The 18,797-nt window shown below is 47.8% G+C and overlaps 1 protein-coding gene across 14 annotated transcripts in view; it reads right to left on the bottom strand.

Annotated features, from left to right (window-relative positions):
* Nucleotides 1–18,797, bottom strand: part of TJP1 (tight junction protein 1) — a 1,155,396-nt gene that overhangs the window by 188,295 nt on the left and 948,304 nt on the right. For 12 of the 14 annotated variants that reach the window (XM_085644067.1, XM_085644073.1, XM_085644075.1 and 9 more), the window contains one exon: nt 393–1,310. The exons of the other annotated variants lie outside the window; for them this stretch is intronic. In XM_085644067.1, coding sequence (XP_085500193.1) covers nt 393–1,310 — 918 coding nt within the window. The remainder of the gene's footprint in view (nt 1–392; nt 1,311–18,797) is intronic. 14 annotated transcript variants of the gene reach the window in all.

The following is an 18,797-nucleotide window of genomic DNA, read 5'->3' as shown; positions in this document are numbered from 1 at the left end:
TCAGATCACTGTTCTTGAAGGAAGGGAGTTCACACACCTGTGGCCCCACCTCATACTGTAACACCATGAATCTGTGCTCAAGAAAACATCCAGTCTGCCTTCATTCAAGAGAGCAACGAGGATGAGCTTAAACAAGTAGGTCTGCACCACCCACGTATCAGGAGCCTGCTTCATAATGGGGCCATACACCTACAAAATCCAAATCTAACTCAGTGTAATCCCAGCAGGACAAGGCCAAACATGAACTACCTCGTAGACAATAATTTGCATCATTCCCATTTCAAGCTGTAACAACCTAATTTGTATGAAGCTATTCTTGGGTTCTGGCTACAACGAAGGCTGGAGGGAGGCATAAAAGCGTTTATAAAACACAGAAGTATGTAAACACTTACTTTTAAAGTGGGTGCATCATTAAGGTCCTTGATTTTTTCCTTCTTTGTAGATTTTTTATTTTCAAACATCTTAACTCTAGTAAGTACTGACTGAGGCTTCATTGCTGGATCATCCTCTTCCCCTGCAACAACTGCATTCATCTGAAGTGGCTTTGTGCTAGGAGGCAAAGGTTCCGATTTCATCTGAGATGGGGGAGGAGGAGGTAAACTCTCTGCTGCTTGAGTGGGTTTATAATGTAATGATTTTGTATTAGGTCCATGTGCAGGACCTTTCTCATAATCCTGTGGCTGTGATTCAAAGTACTGCTTATGTTCTGGAGAACTTGATGCATTTGTAGAAAAGGCAAGTGCTTCTGTTTTATATCGAAGATGAACATCGTAATCAGCAGTGGGCTGTTCTTCATACCGCTGCTGAGATGAATTAAAGTTTTTAGATGGATTTTCAAAGCGGGGCCTGTTGTCATATGACAAAGGGGGTGGCTTTTCATAACGATTTTGGGATGGAAGGTAATGTTCAGGGCTTTCATCAATATGTTGTCTGTGGTCAAAGTCCCTGGATTGTTTATTGTCATAAGACATGCAAGGCGGATAAGGCTGTTTGTCATTATAATATTCCCACTGATCTTCATGAGATGTTATATGCTCATCATAGTGTACTTGAGGGTCAAAATTGTGGGGCAAATGGCCTGCATAGTTTGTTGAAGAGTCATATCTATACGCTGACTGCTCATAGTCTCGGGTTGGCTGCTTCTCTGCATAAGGAGAAGACTGTGCATCATACCTTAAATTCGGCTCAGTGTAGATAATATTAGGTTCTTTATCTTGCTGCCGTTGGACTGGATGAGCAACAGGCGGTTGTTTCATGATATAATTATGCCTAGGAGGCTCCTCAACAGTATATTCATCTTTTCTGTAGACCTGGGTAAATGATACACAACCTTATACAATTGCAAAAACAAATGACTAATTTATTCTACAAAGCAGTTACACAACTGAATTACTGAGATCATGTTCAATATTAATTCCACTGAACTGTATTTGTTTCCTTTAAATGTCACTGTTCTATGACAGGACCCAACATTGCCCTCTAACAATAAACTCTGGAGCAGTTGTTAACCATTTTATATCAAAGCTTAGACTCCCTGCACCATGTTATTTTTATCCATTAGGTTCCCACATTTTGTTAATGAAGCATTCTCTCTTGCGGTAATTTGCCTTTTATGAAAAGGGTTCATATATATTGTGTAACTGTTGAACAGCAGCATTAGAAACAACAACCACTTGTATTTGACCAACAATTATTTTTTTGTTTCAAACAAAAATGTAAGCATCAACATTGTACAACTGAATGTTTTTCTTTACCTGTATCATTTTTAGGTCTCGTTGAGCCCAGCGCATGCGCTGGCTCGAAGAGACATTTTGTATGTGGGAATTTCAAAGTGCTGCTGGCTGGCCTAACGCTTGCGTTCACGCGATTGTGCACGCGCGCAGCCGGCCGCCAGCAGCACTTTGAAAACTTGTGCATCGCGATCACTTTCGCTTTCAGAGCGATCGCGATCCACATATTGCGGTCTTCTTCACTTGACATGTTTGTGATATCAGCCTCCGAAGTGTTAATTCGTTACACAGTTCGTGACGTCCGACCCTTGTTTGCGAGCGAAAAGTGTCAAGTTTAGCATACGGAAATAATATTTATATTTTTATTCTATGGCGCTAACTCCGCATGAAAATGGTGTCAGAACTCGTTGCATATTCTGGGAAAGCGGTATAGAATAACCCATAATTATTTTATGTTGGTTACAAGCAACTATCGAAATAAATGATTTCCCTCAAAAAGCTGAGGCAACAAACTTGACCAGTTGAAGCAGTTTCTGATATCGCTTTTTCCAAAGTGCCGAGCAATTTAGTGTGTACATTCAAATAAGAATCAGCTGCCCTACATCCACTTAAAACAACGGAGCTACGTTTTTAGAGCGCCCTCCGCTTCATTTTATGCGTTCACTCTTTCCAATGATTTCTTGACAGAGTCTGGCTTTACAAACTGCTCCAAACCACACTGTTTACACTGCACAGAGAGTCCTCTTTAAAAGACCAGCACCTTTAATTGCCTGTGACAGGTCGCCTGTCGCCTCCTCCTGGTAGCCTGCGCCTCTCGGAGCACTCCCCTGCGGGCTCTCGGTTTCATCCCCGCACGTTCGGAGTGACAGCCCTGGCCGGTCCCCGGACCGGGATAACGAGCTGCAGTGTTTCCCTGATACACACGGCCGTGTCACCTTTCAGGGGTCCGCGGGCATTCCTGATCTGAATGACGATTTTGTGCTGGGTAACACGCACATGTTTTGGGCAGTGTGTGTGTTTTGGCTATGCGTGCACCTGTGTATGCAAGATAGATAGGTTTGTAGTTTTAGGCTAGGCATGTGGAATTGTAACATGTGTGTACCATAGTCAGCTCGAATTATGAAAATGTTATATCCTCTGATCATCTCTTTTCTTTGCATCACCTGCAGAAAAGCACTAGGAAGTTTAAACTAGGCTTTGTGAGGCTGGATCAGAATTCAAATCTTTAAGGCTTCAGGAGCTCGTATTCCTCGGCGAGCATCCCGCGCTTGGCCTTGTCGCATTAGGCGCCAGATGGATAAGTCAGCATTTTTTCCCTCCATAAAGCCAAATGTATCTATTTCAGACAGCAGTTTGGATTTCACATTTTTTTGCAACTTCAATAACTGTTTAATCTTGCCTGCTGAATGCTTGCTCAGTGCCTGCAATCCCAACCGCGAGGTCTGCCAAGCTGGATGTATTCATATCACTAATCTGTGCCCACCACAGTTTAACATCTCTGTAAACTCCTTGTCTAATAAATTCAGTTACAGATCCTGACAAAAAGAGATATCCAGGACATTCACACCAGTGCAGCAAATGAAGGGGTCAATGAGAGAAACATTTCGTAGTAGAAATGGACAGGATGCAATAACTCATTGTCTTTCCTTGATGTTTTTTTTTCCTACAGCCTGCAACAATAAATCACTCACCCTCAGATGAAACATTGACAAGGAGATCCAGCCGGTTTGGTGATGGTGCACGTTACATTCGCCAGAACCATTAGTGCATAGGCTGGTAACTCCACTTTAGCTTTTCACCCCTGCAGGCCCTAACAGCAAATATCTTTGCCTTGGAGGAGATTCTCATTTCATCCCTTGTGCAAATTAAGTTCTAAAATCTGCTGTCCAAAGCAATATAACCTGTTTAATGCCCTGAATTTAAATTATATGTAGGGCCATTGGAATTATACAATTTTGCAGCCTCAGCATTTCCCGAATAATTATGGATTTTTTGTATTTGTCGTACTATTTTTCTAGCTCACAAATAATTTTGTCAGTTACATACACTGAATGTATATACCATGGCCAGCTGTGAATCCTTGATGATAGGATGTCACCCCACTCCAACTAAAACTTCTTCCTTCCTCTCAATATATATACCACCACCCACAGGCAACTTGAAAGATGTTTTACAAGATACAGTGACCAAACCCATCTGTCCACCCAAACCTATACACTCAGTCGAGACCTCAACATATGGTTTCACAAGAAGAATAAATCACAGCTATTACAACCAACCTTGGAGCGCTCAACATCCAACACATTGTTTTTGGGCTAACTAACTCCGAAGGACACACGCTAGATGTCATATTTGCACCTTTAAGATACGTCACAGTTACATTACCCCCCCATGTAAGCAATATAATTACCTTTAAGATCAAGACTCATATCAATGACACCTCTTCTAAGACTTCAAAAAGCACTTGTGCAGACAATTGAAGAAACTAGACATCCACAAACTCAATTCCCATCTTGAAAGAACACCATTAAACACGCAAGACGTACACACCTTCTACAACTGTGTCTCCAGTGCCCTGGAAAAACAGAGGCCAAAAATAATCACATCCAGTGTTGACTACAAAAAGAGCACCAAATGAATCAATGACCTCAAATGAATGAAAACACAACTTCACATACTTCAATGCAAGTGGAGAAAATCAATGGATAACAAGCATTTGCAATGCAATAGATCTCGCATTTACGCGAGTTTAAGCTATTGGCATTGTAAATGACAATGTCTTTTATTTATGTTTTATAAACCAAACTATAAATAAAAGGCATTGTCATTTACAATGCCAAAGGCTCAAACTAGCGTAAATGCGAGACCTATTGCATTGCAAATGCTTGTTACTAATAATGCCAAGGATCCAAGCAACCTAAAACATGCAAATGTAATTTTACTCGATTTCACAGATACTTATTATGATTTTAGTGTGTCACCTTCGATTCACGTAGCCTGCTACTGCTAATAAAAAGAAAGATTACATTAAAATGTAAAACAAATTCATTGCAAAGGCCTGCCTTTTATACACCCGTTGCTAAAAGGTCTGCTTTTAGCAATGCTGTGAGAAAGTGCATGGTTTCCCCCACTCTTTGCTGATGTACTTTGACTGAGTGTGCCCTGGGCTCCTGCTAATCAGGTACCCAGGGCCTATGTTCTTTCCCTGAAACTGCATTTAAGCCTAAACCCAATTGGCATCTCTGGCCACAGGTCAGACCCTGGTAAATGGTACCACAGGTACCCAGGGCACTTTGACCAGAGAAGGCCTCTAAGGGCTGCAGCACTTATTGTGCCACCATTAGAGGTCCTGTATCACTTCACTAACACAATGCCTTTGCAGGCTGTGTGTTTTGGTGCAGAATAAAGTGAAGAGTCGGCATGCCACACATCTGTGTGTGCCATGCGTACAACGCACTGCACTGGCATAGGTCAGTCACCCCTCAAAATGGGTGCACTATACCAGTGGTGAGGGTAGTTGTGCATGAGCCCTGTACCCCTACAGTGTCTAAGTCCATTCTTAGAGATTGTAAGTGCAGTGCTGCCATTAAGAGTATATGGTGCTAGGACTTTGTCATTACGAACTCCAGGGCACCATAATAGCTACACTGAAAACTGAGAAGTTTGATATCAAACCTCTCAGCACATTAAACCCACATTGATGCCAGTGTGGGATTTAATGAAAAATGCACACAGGGCATCTTAGAGATTCCCCTGAAAACTAACCTACCACTAGTGTCCTGGCTGACTGGCTGCTTTCAGCTGCCATCACCAGACATGTTTCTGGAGCCTGCTGCTCTCTGGGGCCTGAAACAATACACATCCAGGGACGAGGTGCCAAGCCTCCTCCCCCAGGATGGGCAGGGTTCACGAAGGGGAAGCTTCAAAGGCTTGCCGCCTTTGTGAGCTTCCCCAGGTCACTTGCTGCTCTCAGTAACTGGTCCCCACTGGTTCTGACCCCCACTTTGGGGGGGGAAGAACCGGCAGGAAAAACAAGAGAGGAAGAGAGGTGTGCCCACCTCTGCCAACTCCACCCCTCAGGTGGGGGATTTGAGGTGAAGCACAACTCTCAGTCCACGCCATCTGGAAGATGGGGGGGGAGTTAGCCAACCAGGGACAGGCTCATGCCCTCCTCCCACTGGAGGGTGGCATTATAAGGGTTGGACCCACCCCATGGAAGGGACCCATTGGTCCCTGCATTTTACCTACCTGTAACACCCCTAAATCTAGAATTTGGGGGCACCCCTGAACTTTGCTTCCTTAGATGATAAGAAACTAGAAGAAGGACCGAACAACCGTGCAGCAGCTAAGAAGAGTAAGACGCCCACTGACTTGGCCCCAGCCTTACCGGCCTGTCTCCCCCTCGAACCTGCTCCTGGGAAATCCCAGTGTGTCCTGCAGCCAGCAACCTCGAAAACCCGGAGGACCGGCCTGCCTTCAAGAACAAAGACTTTGGCTGCAGTGAACACTGGATGTGTTCATCTGCAACCTCTGGCTCCGGCCGGACACCGCAGATACGCCCCACTCTGCACCCACCGTCCATTACATTACTACTGTAAAGTATTTATTGCTTACCTGTGCCAGGCTTGCTTAGTTTGAGAAAGGAATATGCTACTTACCAGTATGCATCTGTTTTTGGCATGTAGAGCTGCAGATCTACACACTTTTGCATAGATCACCATCTGGTGTTGGGCCCGGATGTTTGCAGTTTGTTTTTCCTCTTGGAAAGTCTTTGGAAGTCACGAGGTTGGTGACTCCTCCTTTGGATCGTATTGCGCATGGGCTTCGGCTCCATCCTCAGATTGTTTTTCGCCAGCAGGGAAAGATGGAGCGTAGTAATAACAGTGAAGAAACCCATGTGTGTATCTAAATAAGATAAACTGGAACCGATACAGGTAGCCGGGGAGGCGGGCGGGCATGTGTAGATCTGCAGCTCTACATGCCAAGAACAGATGCATACTGGTAAGTAGCATATTCCGTTCGAGGCATATGAGCTGCAGATTACACACTTTTGCATAGACTATATAGCAGTTCCCAACCTTAGCGGCGACCACCGGTATCTGTTGCAGTGGTTTGAAATAATGTTTTGAGTACAGCCTGGCCCACACTAGCTTGTTGCTTAGTTTGCACATCTACACAATAGTGTTTAGTGAAAGTGTGCGGTGTTGACCATGTAGCTGCTTTGCAGATATCATCTAACGTGATGTTCCCTAAAAATGCCATGGAAGCCCCTATCTTTCGTGTAGAATGGGCTTTAGGGGGAACGGATAGCGTTCGTTTTCTGAATGCATTTTACAATCCACCTAGCTATCCCTGATTTTGAGATGGGGTTGCCCTTGTGTGGTGAAGAGAAAGAGAAACAGTTGTTTGGTCTTGCGGAAAGGTTGTGTTCTCTGGATGTAGTAGAGCAAGGCTCTTTTGACATCTAGCGCGTGCAGAGCCCTTTCTGCAACGGTCTGTTGTTAAGAGAAAAATACTGGTAGTTCTACAGATTGGTTTAGGTGAAAAGGGGAAATGACTTTAGGTAGGAATTTTGGGTTGGTACGGAGAACAACTTTGTTATGGTGCATTTGAAGAAAAGGTTCTTGTATGGTAAGTGCTTGTATCTCACTGACCCTTCTAAGGGAAGTGATGGCAACAAGGAAAGCTGTTTTTCATGTTAGGAATTGTAGTTCACATTTGTGCAAAGGTTCGAAGGGAGACCCCATTAGCCTCGTGAGAACAATATTTAAGTTCCACACAGGTGAGGGTGGTACTCTGGGGGGAATTATTCTTTTTAGGCCTTCCATGAAGGCTTTAATGGCAGGTACTCTAAAGAGTGAAAGATGTTGCCTGTTTTGTAAGTAAGCTGCAATTGCTGCGAGGTGTAGTCGAATGGACGTATAGGCTAGATTACACTTTTGTAGGTGGAGTAAGTAGCCTATGATGTGTTGAATGGACACGTCCAGGGGATTGATGGTGTTGTTATGGCAATAAACAACAAATAATCGTTTCCACTTGGCAGCATAGCACGCTCTAGTGGTAGGTCGTCTAGCTTCTCTGATGACGTTCATACAGTCAGGGGGAAGATTTAGGTGCCCAAATTCTAGGAATTCAGGAGCCAGATCGCAAGGTTGAGTTGAGCTGGGTCAGGTTGTCTGATCTCTCCATGGTTCTGGGTTAGGAGGCATGGTGAGAGGTGTAGTTTTTGGTGTGGTACTACGGAGAGTTCCAGCAGCGTGGTGTACCACGGTTGTCTGGCCCACGTTGGAGCTACTAGGATTAGTGTGAGGGAGTGTTGTTGTAGTTTGCGCACCACTAAGGGAATGAGTGGGAGAGGCGGAAAAGCGTAAGCAAATTTGCCTGACCAGTTCATCCATATCGCATTTCCTTTGGACAATGGGTGTGGGTATCTGGCGGCAAAGCTTGGGCATTTTGTGTTTTCGTGGGTGGCAAAGAGGTCTATCTGTGGATACCACCACATTTGAAAGAACGGATGAAGAACCTGTGGGTGAAGTTCCCACTTGTGGATTTGTTGGGTCTGTCTGCTGAGCAGATCTGCCACGGTGTTTTGGACTCCTGGGACATGTTGAGCTAGGAGAAAGATTTTGTGGGGAATTGCCCATCTCCATATGCTCTGTGCTAATTGAGAGAGCTGTGGAGAGTGTGTGCCACCTTGTTTTTGAATGTAATACATTGCCGTCATGTTGTCAGTGCGAATGAGGACTGCCTTGCCTAAAATCTGTCTCTGAAAGGATTTTAGGGCTAGAGAGATTGCTAGTAAATCCAGATGGTTGATATGGAGTAACTTTTGTTGCGGCGTCCATGTGCCCTGCATGGTGAGGTGTAATAGATGAGCTCCCCAGCCGGAGAGCGATGCGTCCGTTGTTAGTATTATCTGGGGAACCGGGTCCAGGAACGGTCGACCTTTGGAAATGTTTGTGGGTTTCCACCACTGCAGAGAGCGATGGGTGCGACCGTCTACCAACACCAGATCTGTCAGTTGACCTTGGGCCTGGTTCCATTGGCGCGCTAAGCACTCTTGTAGAGGACGCATCTGGAGTCTTGCGTGGGGCACTATGAAAATGCAAGAGGCCATCATCCCTATTTGTTGCATGAACACTCGTGCTGGAAGGGAGTGTTGAGGTATGAATTTTTGTTGCAAAGCCTGAATGCTTGCAATCCTGGCCGGATTGGGGTAGGCTATCGCCTTTGAGGTGTCTATGGTGGCACAGAGGTATTGTTTTATGTGGGATGGTTGTAGCTGGGACTTTTGGTGGTTCACCGTGGAGCCTAGTTGGTGAAGTAGTTTGATTGTGGTGGCGGTGTCGTACACACTGATTGTATGAAGTGGCTTTTATCAGCCAATCGTCTAGGTATGGAAAGACGTGAATGTGCTGTCTTCTCAAGTGTGCCGCCACCACCGCCAGGTGTTGTGACTCCGAACGGGAGCACTTTGAATTGGTAGTGTTGTCCATCCACTACAAATCTGAGGTACTTTCTGTGAGCATGGTGCACTGGAATGTGGAAGTATGCGTCTTTCAAGTCCAGTGTGGTGAGGAAGTCGTTTTGGGAGAGGACCGCAAGTACCTGCTGAAGCGTTACCATGAGAAATTGGTCTGAGTGTATGTATGTGTTTAGGGGCCGGAGATCTAGAATAGGTCGTAGAGTCTCGTCCCTTTTTAGTATGAGAAAATATAGGGAGTAGACCCCCATATTTTGTTGATTGACAGGAACGTGTTCTATTGCTTGTTTTTGTAGGAGGGAGATTACCTCCTGCTTTAGTAATTTTGAATGTTCTTGTGACATTGGGCGGTGCCTGGGTGGAATGTTTGGGGGGTAGATGTTAGTTCTAGGCAGTAGCCTGACCGAATTATTTGGGTCACTCATTTGTCTGAGGTGATGGGCGGGTGAGACTGTAAGGCCCCAATGGATTTTGCGGTATCCGTGTCTTTTTTCATTTTCTCTAAGGCCTCATCCACCTTTGGCCCAAATAGATGTTCCTGATCAAAGGGATGGTTAAGGATGGAGGCTTGTACTTCTGGTTTAAAACCAGATACCCTTAGCCAAGCATGGCGACTGAGAAGGACGCTGGTGTTGATGGTCCTGGTCCTGGAGGCTGTGTCTGCTGCATCTAGGGCGCAACGTATGGAGGTATTCGGGATTGTTTTACCCTCTTGAATTATTTCGTTGGCCCTAGCTTTATATTTTTCAGGAAGATGGTGCATTATGCTTTCTAATTCGTCATAATAAGCCCAGTCATATCTGGCCAGTAGTGCCTGAGTGTTTGCTATACGCCATATGTTGGCCGCCTGGGATGCTGTGCGTTTGCCTGATGCATCTAGTAGTTTTGATTCTTTGTCAGGTGGCGGTGCATCACCTGACGCTTGTGAATTTGCCCTTTTACATGCCGTAGATACTACTAAGGAGTCTAGTGGCACTGGTCCCCTGATGTAGGAGGGATCTGAGGGAGCAGGTTTGTATTTTTTTTCAATACGTGGGTTCATGACCCTGGCTCTAACTGGGTCCTTAAAAACTTCTGCCGCATTCTTTACCACCCCTTTGAGCATGGGCAGTATGGAGGTTGACCTATGTGAGGTATCAAATGTGTCTAGGAGGAAATCTTCCTCCACGGGGTCGGTATGCAAATCCACCCCGTGATAATGTGCCGCCCTTTGCAGAAGATGGTTGAACCCTAATGAATCTTCTGGTGGAGATGGTCTAGAAGGGTAAAGATCGTCTTGTGGGACGTTGGGGGTATCTGGAATATTGTAATCGTCCCATGGGTCTGGGGATCCTGTAGGGGTGGGGTCCTGTGGCACATCCCCTGTATCATGATATGGGTCCCCCTGATCACGTCTGGAGACGGGGTCGGAGAACGATGAGATGGGGGTGGAGAGGGCGGAGGAGTTGGAGGTGGGGAAGGAGGAGGAGGTGGAGGGGGAGGGGGAGGGGGAGGGGAAGGTATTCTGAACGGAGAGGTAGCAGAGTCCTTCCTCTTTGGAGGTGGAGGCGTAGCGTGTGTCAAATGTCCAGTTTTTGGATCCTTGGCGAGAGTTTTTTGCAAGGGATCCGGTGTAAATAGCTCTGGTGAGGTTATTTGGTCCGTCGGCGCCGAAGGCGTCTGGGCCGATGTCTTTTTAGGTTTTTCTGTGCCGGTTTGTTGCTTAGAACCCTGCTTGGGACCCTCCGGTCTCTTGGTCGGCGCCGCGATGGGCTTCGGCTTGGAAGTGTCGGTGCCGGTGACCCCGAGGGCTTTGGTGCGGAGCTCGGTGTCGAGGTGGAGGCTGGTTTCTTTTTCGGTTCCGAAGTGTGTTTCTCGGCACCGCTGGTAGGCTGGCTCGAGCCCGAGCCGCCGGAAGGCTTACTTGGCTTCTTCACCGGGCACGAAGGTGGGGTGTGTGAAGCAGTGTCTCTGGTCTTGCTTAGGCCCGGAGGCGAAGGCGTGACCGAAGCCTTTTTGGGTGTCGGTGCGGTGTGGAGGGGGGGGTAGATTGGTACTCACGACCCTCTGCGCCGGAGTGATGTCTTCCACATCTGACTCGTCGGCCTCGGAAGCGCTGACGAGGTCCACTTCGGTGCGATGATGTTCTGGATCGTCGATGTCGTCTCCGAAGATGTCGAGTGGAATGGACGTCTAGGAGTGTGCCATGTTCCTTCTGGCTCTTCGGTCCCGAATAGTCTTTTTGGATCGGAAAGACTTACAGGCCGGACAGTCTTGAGCCTCGTGTGCAGGGGAGAGGCAGAGGTTGCACACCTCATGAAGATCAGTGTGGGGAAATCTGGACCCACATCGAGGGCACTTTTTAAATGGAGTTCTTTCCATGAGCCGGGACCGGAGCTTGGGTAGGCCCGAAGGCCGCTGTCGACGACTGGAACCGAAGGTTTGTGCCGATGAGAAGGCGCGTTGATTGAAGAGATCGCGATCGAAACAATACCGCCAATTGGGGTGAGGATTGCGCATCGATCGTCGAACTGGAAGCTGTTCGGAACCAGAGCGCGAAGATTACATCCGAGCCCGATGGCGGACAAAAACAATCTGAGGAGGGAGCCGAAGCCCATGCGCAATACGATCCAAAGGAGGAGTCACCGACCTCGTGACTTCCAAAGACTTTCCAAGAGGAAAAACAAACTGCAAACATCCGGGCCCAACACCAGATGGCGATCTATGCAAAAGTGTGTAATCTGCAGCTCATATGCCTCGAACATAAAGTAACTAAAATAATTTTTGTATACAAAAACAATTGGTCTGAAGTTCAGTCTTTGAGTGTGTGAATTGATTTGCTCACTGAGTGTGTACAACAAATGCTTAACACTGTCCTCTGATACTGCCTTACTGCTCGACCACACTCCCACAAATAGAGAGTGAGGTGCTATTTAACTTTACCTCTGCCTACCTTTGGGGATCCACTGGACTCTGTGCACACTATACCTCACTTTGGAATAGTATATACAGAGCCAGCTTCCTACATTGGTGGATCAGCGGTGTGATATACAACTTTGCATTTGTTGGACTGCTTGGTTACCACCTGATCACACGACAGAACTCAAATTGTCTTTATAATTCTGATTTGTCAAATTGGCAATTTTTGCAAAATTACTAAAACTCTTGTTAGGGCCTTGGTTAAGTCCCTTTAGAATTTTAGAAAATAAAACATCACTGTAGCTAAGGTTAGAGGGGATAGAAGTTTGTTTTTTTAACAGTGTCTCAAAAATAAGAACCCAGCTGTTAGTCAAAATAACCATAATGACAGAGAACCAGGTTGAGGAGCTCGACCTCACTCCTTATCTTCACTTGTCTTTCAAGGAGATAAGGTCCCTATGAAAACTTAAAAACATAAACATGGGGTCATATCCCACCAAACAAAAGCTCCAGGAGCTGTTGGCTGGGTATGCTAAGGACCACCCATCTGAAAATGGTGAAGACCAGTCAGATGAGGAAGTAGAGAAAGGGGATGACCAGGTAGATCAACCCCCTTCACTTCCTAGGGAGAAAAGGGTCCAAGTATCCTTTTCTCCAACAATCAACCTCTACGTACTGTGAGAAAGTGCCATCTTTCTTGCATGGTATGCCCCCACTTTTTGCTGAATTGCTGAATGTACTTTGACTAAGTGTGCCCTGGACTCCTACCAATCAGGTGCCCAGGGCCTATGTTCCTTCCTTAAAACACACAAAACCCAAATTGGCAAACCCTGGCCACATGTCAGCCCCTGGTATATGGTACCCTAGGTACCCAGGGCCTTGTGACCAGGGAAGGCCTCTAAGGGCTGCAGCACTTATTGTGCCACCCTTAGAGGCCCTGTACCCATACATACACACACTGCCTTTGCAGGCTGGGTGTCTGGGTGCAAGACAAAACAAAGTCGACATGGCACAGATCCCTGTGTGCCATGCCCATCACCTACACTGCCATGGCATACATCAGCCACCCCTCTAGCTGGGTGGCTTATGCCAATGGTGTGGGCACAGGAGCACGAGCCCTGTGCCCCTACAGTACCCAGGTCCATTCCTGAGCACTGTAAGTGCAGTGCTGACATTTAAGAGTACATGGTGCTGAGAGCTCGTCAAACACGAACTCCACAGCACCATAATGGCAACACTGAAGACTGAGAAGTTTGGTATCAAACTTCTCAGCACATTAAACCCACACTGATGCCAGTGTGGGATTTAATGTACCAAGCACCCCAGAGGGCATCTTAGAGATGCCCCATTAAACCTAACCTACAATCCACGTCTGCTCTGAGGCTGCCTAGTCTGCCACCCAGCAGACATGTTGCTGGACCCCTGGGTGTGAGAGCCCCTGCTCTCCTGGGCCTGCAACAATGCACATCCTGGGCGAGGTGCTAAATCTCCTCCCCCAGGTTGGGCAGGGGGAAGCTTCAAAGGCATGCCGCCTCTGTGAGCTTCCCCAGGCCACTGCAACCCCCACTCTGGCAGGAAGCTTGGCCGGACACCCCAAATAAGGACAGGGGATGTGCCAGCCTGCCATCCCCACCCCTCAGGTGGGGGAGGCGAGGTGAAGCACATCTCCGGGCTCTCGCCATCTTGAAGATGGGAAGGCCTACCCTATCAGGACTAGGCTACTGCCCCCCTCCCACAGGAGAGAGGCAGGATAGGGGGTGTACCCACCCTAGGACAGGGACCCATTGGTCCCTGCCCTTCACCTATCTGTAACGCCCCTAAATCTAGTATTTAGGGGCACCCTGAACCTTCCTTCCCCAGATTCCAGATTCCGAAACACAAAGAAGAGCAAGAAGAAAGAAGACCTGCGCTGCAGCGAAGAGGAAGACACCAACTGCTTTGGCCCCAGCCCTACCGGCCTGTCGACCCTCGAACCTGCTCCAACCCGGCATCTCTTGTGGCCAGCAACCTCACAAACCCCGGAGGACCTGGCTACCTTTTGGCTCTAAGCCCCTGGGACTCCCATGAGTAGAGGCTCTACTCAAAACCTACCTCTAATCCCTGGCAGCAGCCCAGAACTGCGAACCCAACCCACTCTGCACCAGCCAAGCCTGGCCAGTGCCAGAGGGAACAAACACCACGAGGACGACCCCACGACGACTGTGACCCCGAGTCCAGCACCCAAGGACCTCCCTCAACACTCCTGAAGAAGCCTGCAGCCTCAGAACAAGGTGCCCCCCCTACCGCGATCAACAGAGGATAAGATTTCCCGACACCAAAAGGCACCCCTGCAGGAGGGGTTACTGGCCTGAAACAGGTAGTGGTCTGTCCAAAGCTACCAGCTGCATGTCTGCATGGCAATGACCTGGAAACCTCAGCATGGGCTGAGGTTGAACTGAAAACCCATGCAGCAATGCTGGACATCCCTGAATTGGTGTGTGTATAAACAAGAGCACAGAACAAGAGACAGGGTGAAAAAGAAGTGTTGGAGCCTGAAAGTATGGCCCAACTTTCCAAGATACAAGGTAAGAAGACTGGGGAACCAGCTTCTGCACAGCAAAAGGATTAGGACCCCTCTCCTCAGGGAGAGGAATTGGACACCCCAGAGGGAATTGAGCCCATGGAGCTTGACCCTTACCAGGTTGAACTCCTAGGTCAAAGGGGACCCTCTAGGGAAGGGCTGTGCCTTGAATAGCATGACTGTCCAACTCTTGAAGGCCTGAGGCAGCAAGCTGCTGCACAGGAAAAGGGAGATGTCAGTTGTACCCACAGAGTTTATTTTTAAGAGGGACTACTGTAAACTGAGGCCAGAGACCCCAAACCTGGAGCCACTAGGAGAGTGGTAGTGCCTCAGAAGTACAGGGAGTTTCTCCTAACTTTAGCTCATGACATCCCCCTAGCTGGACATCTGGGCCAAACAAAGACTTGGGAAAGGCTAGTTAGCCACATTTTCTGGCCCCAGATGCACCAAAAAGTAAAGGAGTTTGTAAGCTCCTGTGTCATCTGTCAGGCCAGTGGCAAGACAGGTGGCCCCTCAAAGGCCCCCCAATACCTCTACCTGTGGTGGGGGTTCCCTTTGAAACGGTAGGTGTGGACATAGTGGGTCCACTTGAAACTCCAACAGCATCAGGGAACACATTCATTCTAGTAGTAGTGGCTCATGCCACTTGGTACTCTGAAGCAATTCCCCTTGGGACTACTACAGCTCCTGCAGTAGCCAAGGCCCTCATTGGTGTCTTCACCAGAGTAGGGTTTCCCAAGGATGTGGTTTCAGACAGAGGTTTTAACTTCATGTCTGCTTACCTAAAACACAGGTAGAAAAAGTGTGGAGTGCAGTACAAGTTTACTACACCCTATCACCCACAAACTAATGGCCTTGTTGAGAGATTCAACAAGACATTGAAAGGAAGGATTATGGTACTCCCTGAAAAACTCAAAAAGGAGCTGGGATATCCTCTTACCATGCCTGCTTTTCTCTTATAGAGAAGTGCCACAGAGGGGAGTGGGGTTTTCCCCCTTTAAACTTCTGTTTGGCCATCCTGTGAGGGGACCACTCTGTCTTGCAAAAGAGGGTTGGGAGAAGCCTCTCCAAGAGCCCAAACAAGATATTGTGGACTATGTGCTTGGCCTCAAGTCCAGAATGGCCGAGTACATGGAAAAAGCATCCAAAACTCTTGAGGGCAGCAAGGAGCTTCAGAAGCACTGGTATGACCAAAAAGCTGCACTGGTTGAATTTCAACCTGGGCCAAAGGTATGGGTGTTGGAGCCAGTGGCACCAAGGGTTCTCCAGGACAGATGGAGTTGGCCCTTACCCTATCCTAGAAAAAAGAGTGAGGTCACCTACTTGGTTGACCTGGGCACACGCAGGACACCCAAGTGAACTGTCTGAAGCTCTACCATGACAGGGCTGACATCACCATGCTGATGGTGACTAATGAGGATCAGGAGACAGAGTGAACCTCTCCCTGACCTCCTCTCATACAACCTCAAAGATGGAGTTGTCTTTTCAGCCTCTGTTGGACTTGCCCCTTTGTATCTAAAGTGCCTTAAACGTTTTGCCTTCCTCCTCGACGTTTTTCTGACATTATGTTGCCGACTTAGATGCCTTGGAGCACTTTGCCACTCTGATCAGCGTCAAAGTGCAAGTGCTCCCTGTATAAGTGTTATGGTAATTGGTTGTCCATAATTGGAATGTTTGCCTTACTTGTTAAGTCCCTAGTAAAGTGCACTATGTGTGCCAGGGCTGGTAATGCAAATGCTACTAGTGGGCCTGCAGCACTAATTGTGCCACCCACACAGGTAGCCCTAAAGAGAGAACTCAGGCCTGCCTCAGCAGTGCCTGCGTGCAGTTTGCTAACTGCCATATCGTTCTGACAAGTGCACCCACTTGCCAGGCCTTACCCTTCCCTTTTCCATGCATATTGGACACCCCTATAGCAGGCCATAGGTACCGCCCTGGGCAAGGTGCAGTGTCTGTGAAAGGTAGGACATGTACTGAGGTGTGTACACCATGTCCTAACAGTGAAATACTCTCCATTTAGTTTTTCACTGTTGCAAGGCCATCTTGCTTATAGGACAGAATGGGAAAGGCTGTGTAATATGTTTCCAACCTATCTTCCCATAGGCTTAAGATGGAGAGAAGAAGTTTAGTGTGCCTGAACTCACAATTTAATAACACATCTTTTTGTCAAGGTGGTTTTTGAATTGTGTGTTTAGAAACCACGCTTTTAAAAGTGGCTGTTTTTTTTGTTCTAACAATTCTATGTGTCTCTGCCTGGCTGTGGATTGACTGTCTGGATTTGAATGTGATAGGATCTGAGAAATGTCTTGACCCAGGGGAAGAGTAGATCAGATGCAGGTCAGCCTGTGCAGTCTCGAGTGTAGGGGGAGGAGTAGCCCCCTGGATGTGAAGAGGCCTGGGCAGCTGCCATAAAAGAATGGCTCTACCTCCTGCTGAGTGATTGAGGAACCAGACCCCCACTATCAAAGGAAGGAGGTGTTACTGGCAAGGAGACACCCAGAACTGGTTTGGACAGGGGTCAGTGCCCCTTGAACACAAAGACTTCAAAGACATTTAGGGGTATAACTATGAGAGCTGAAACCCATGAACGTTGGACTGATCAAGACTGAAAAGGGTTGAAACTACTTCGTGGTCAAGAAGGAACCTCTGCCAAGGAAGAACAGCTGAAGAGAACGAAGAGAAGGACTGACCCTTGCTGTGTGTTCTGGGGCTGGCCTGTGGTTTGCTGATTTAACTAAAGAGAGGCTAAGGGACTTTGCTGTGTGCTGTGTCCCCCTGCTTGAAAGGACTTTGCTGTGTGCGGTGTCCCGAAGTGACTTGTCTCCAAGGGCCTGAGGAGAGCTGGCTCCCTGTTGTGGAAACTCTGGAATATCAAAGTTTCCAAGTGTGTCTTTAGCGACGCTGTGTGCGTGTTCTTTTTGCAGCCTGAGACTTTCATAAGCATTGCCCTGGGACTGTGTGGCCCGAAACCCAACCAAGTCTCAGCGACGCTTTGTGCGTGTGCAGTCAGACTGCCATGGGGTCCTTGGTGCTGGTTGGAAAGTGCCCCGTAACTGCAGTGCCCCCGCAGCGTGAATCATCGTCCACGCTGCTGTGTAGCTGTTTGTGGTCCGAGCCGTCATCGTAACGGAGGCTGCAGATCAAGATCGCCGCCCCTGGCCCGAGCCACAGCGTGCTGAAGGATTTTGTAAAGCTATGGAAGTCGTGGGGTAATCGTGATCGTTGTTCGCAAGATAGTCAGCAACGGAGAAGGCAGCGCCCTAACCTGTCCGGCTACAGCGTCGCCTTGCATGCGAGCTGCATCGTCATTGGAAGCGCCCAGCAGGACGTAAGACGAGCGGGGCAAGAGCGAGGCAGAGCATCCCCCAGGTAAGGCTTGGACTCCGGTCGGGAGCCGCAAGCATGTGTTGTCTGGAGAGGCGTGCAGGAGGAGTACAGGAGTGCTTCTGTCTCTCTCCCGCTGCTTTGCTTTAGACACGCCGAGTCCTCGAGCAGCCCGGACCTGCTCTGCAGGACCGTGGCCGCCCTCTGAAGTTCAGGACTGTTTCCTATGGTTGGGCCCAGTGGTGCCCGCGCTAATTGTGTCGATTGGCCTGGTATTATTCCTACATTACGAACTGCCTTATTACTTGCATTAGGGATTGTATTATTCCTGCATTACGAACTGCCTGATTACGTGCACTGAGGATTGAATTATTCTTTCATTACGAACTACCTTATTACTTGCATTAAGGAGTGCTTTATACTTGCATTACGAACTGCCCGATTATGTGCATTGAGGATTGAATTATTCTCGCATTACGAACTGCCTGATTATGTGCATGAGCATTGCATGATTCTTGCATTACGAACTGCATGATTACTTACATTTAGGGTTGCATTATTGAACAAGTTACTTACCTTCGGTAACGATATATCTGTAAGAAACATTAGTTAGTTAGATTCCTTACCTTAGAATATCCCCAGGCGTCAGGCTGGATCCGAAAAGATTTTTTTCGCTAGGCGTCGTCTGCAGCTCCGCGTCCGTCGTCGTGATCGCCAGGATGACGTCAGAGTACTTAGACGCCGCACTCGCGCGCGGACGTCAGTTCTTGCACATAGCTTTCCGCGCCAGGAACGCAGAGCC

The sequence above is a fragment of the Triturus cristatus genome, chromosome 3_1 (assembly GCF_964204655.1).
Source record: "Triturus cristatus chromosome 3_1, aTriCri1.1, whole genome shotgun sequence".
Classification (NCBI taxonomy): domain Eukaryota; kingdom Metazoa; phylum Chordata; class Amphibia; order Caudata; family Salamandridae; genus Triturus; species Triturus cristatus.
This window is presented reverse-complemented; position numbering and strand designations above follow the sequence as displayed.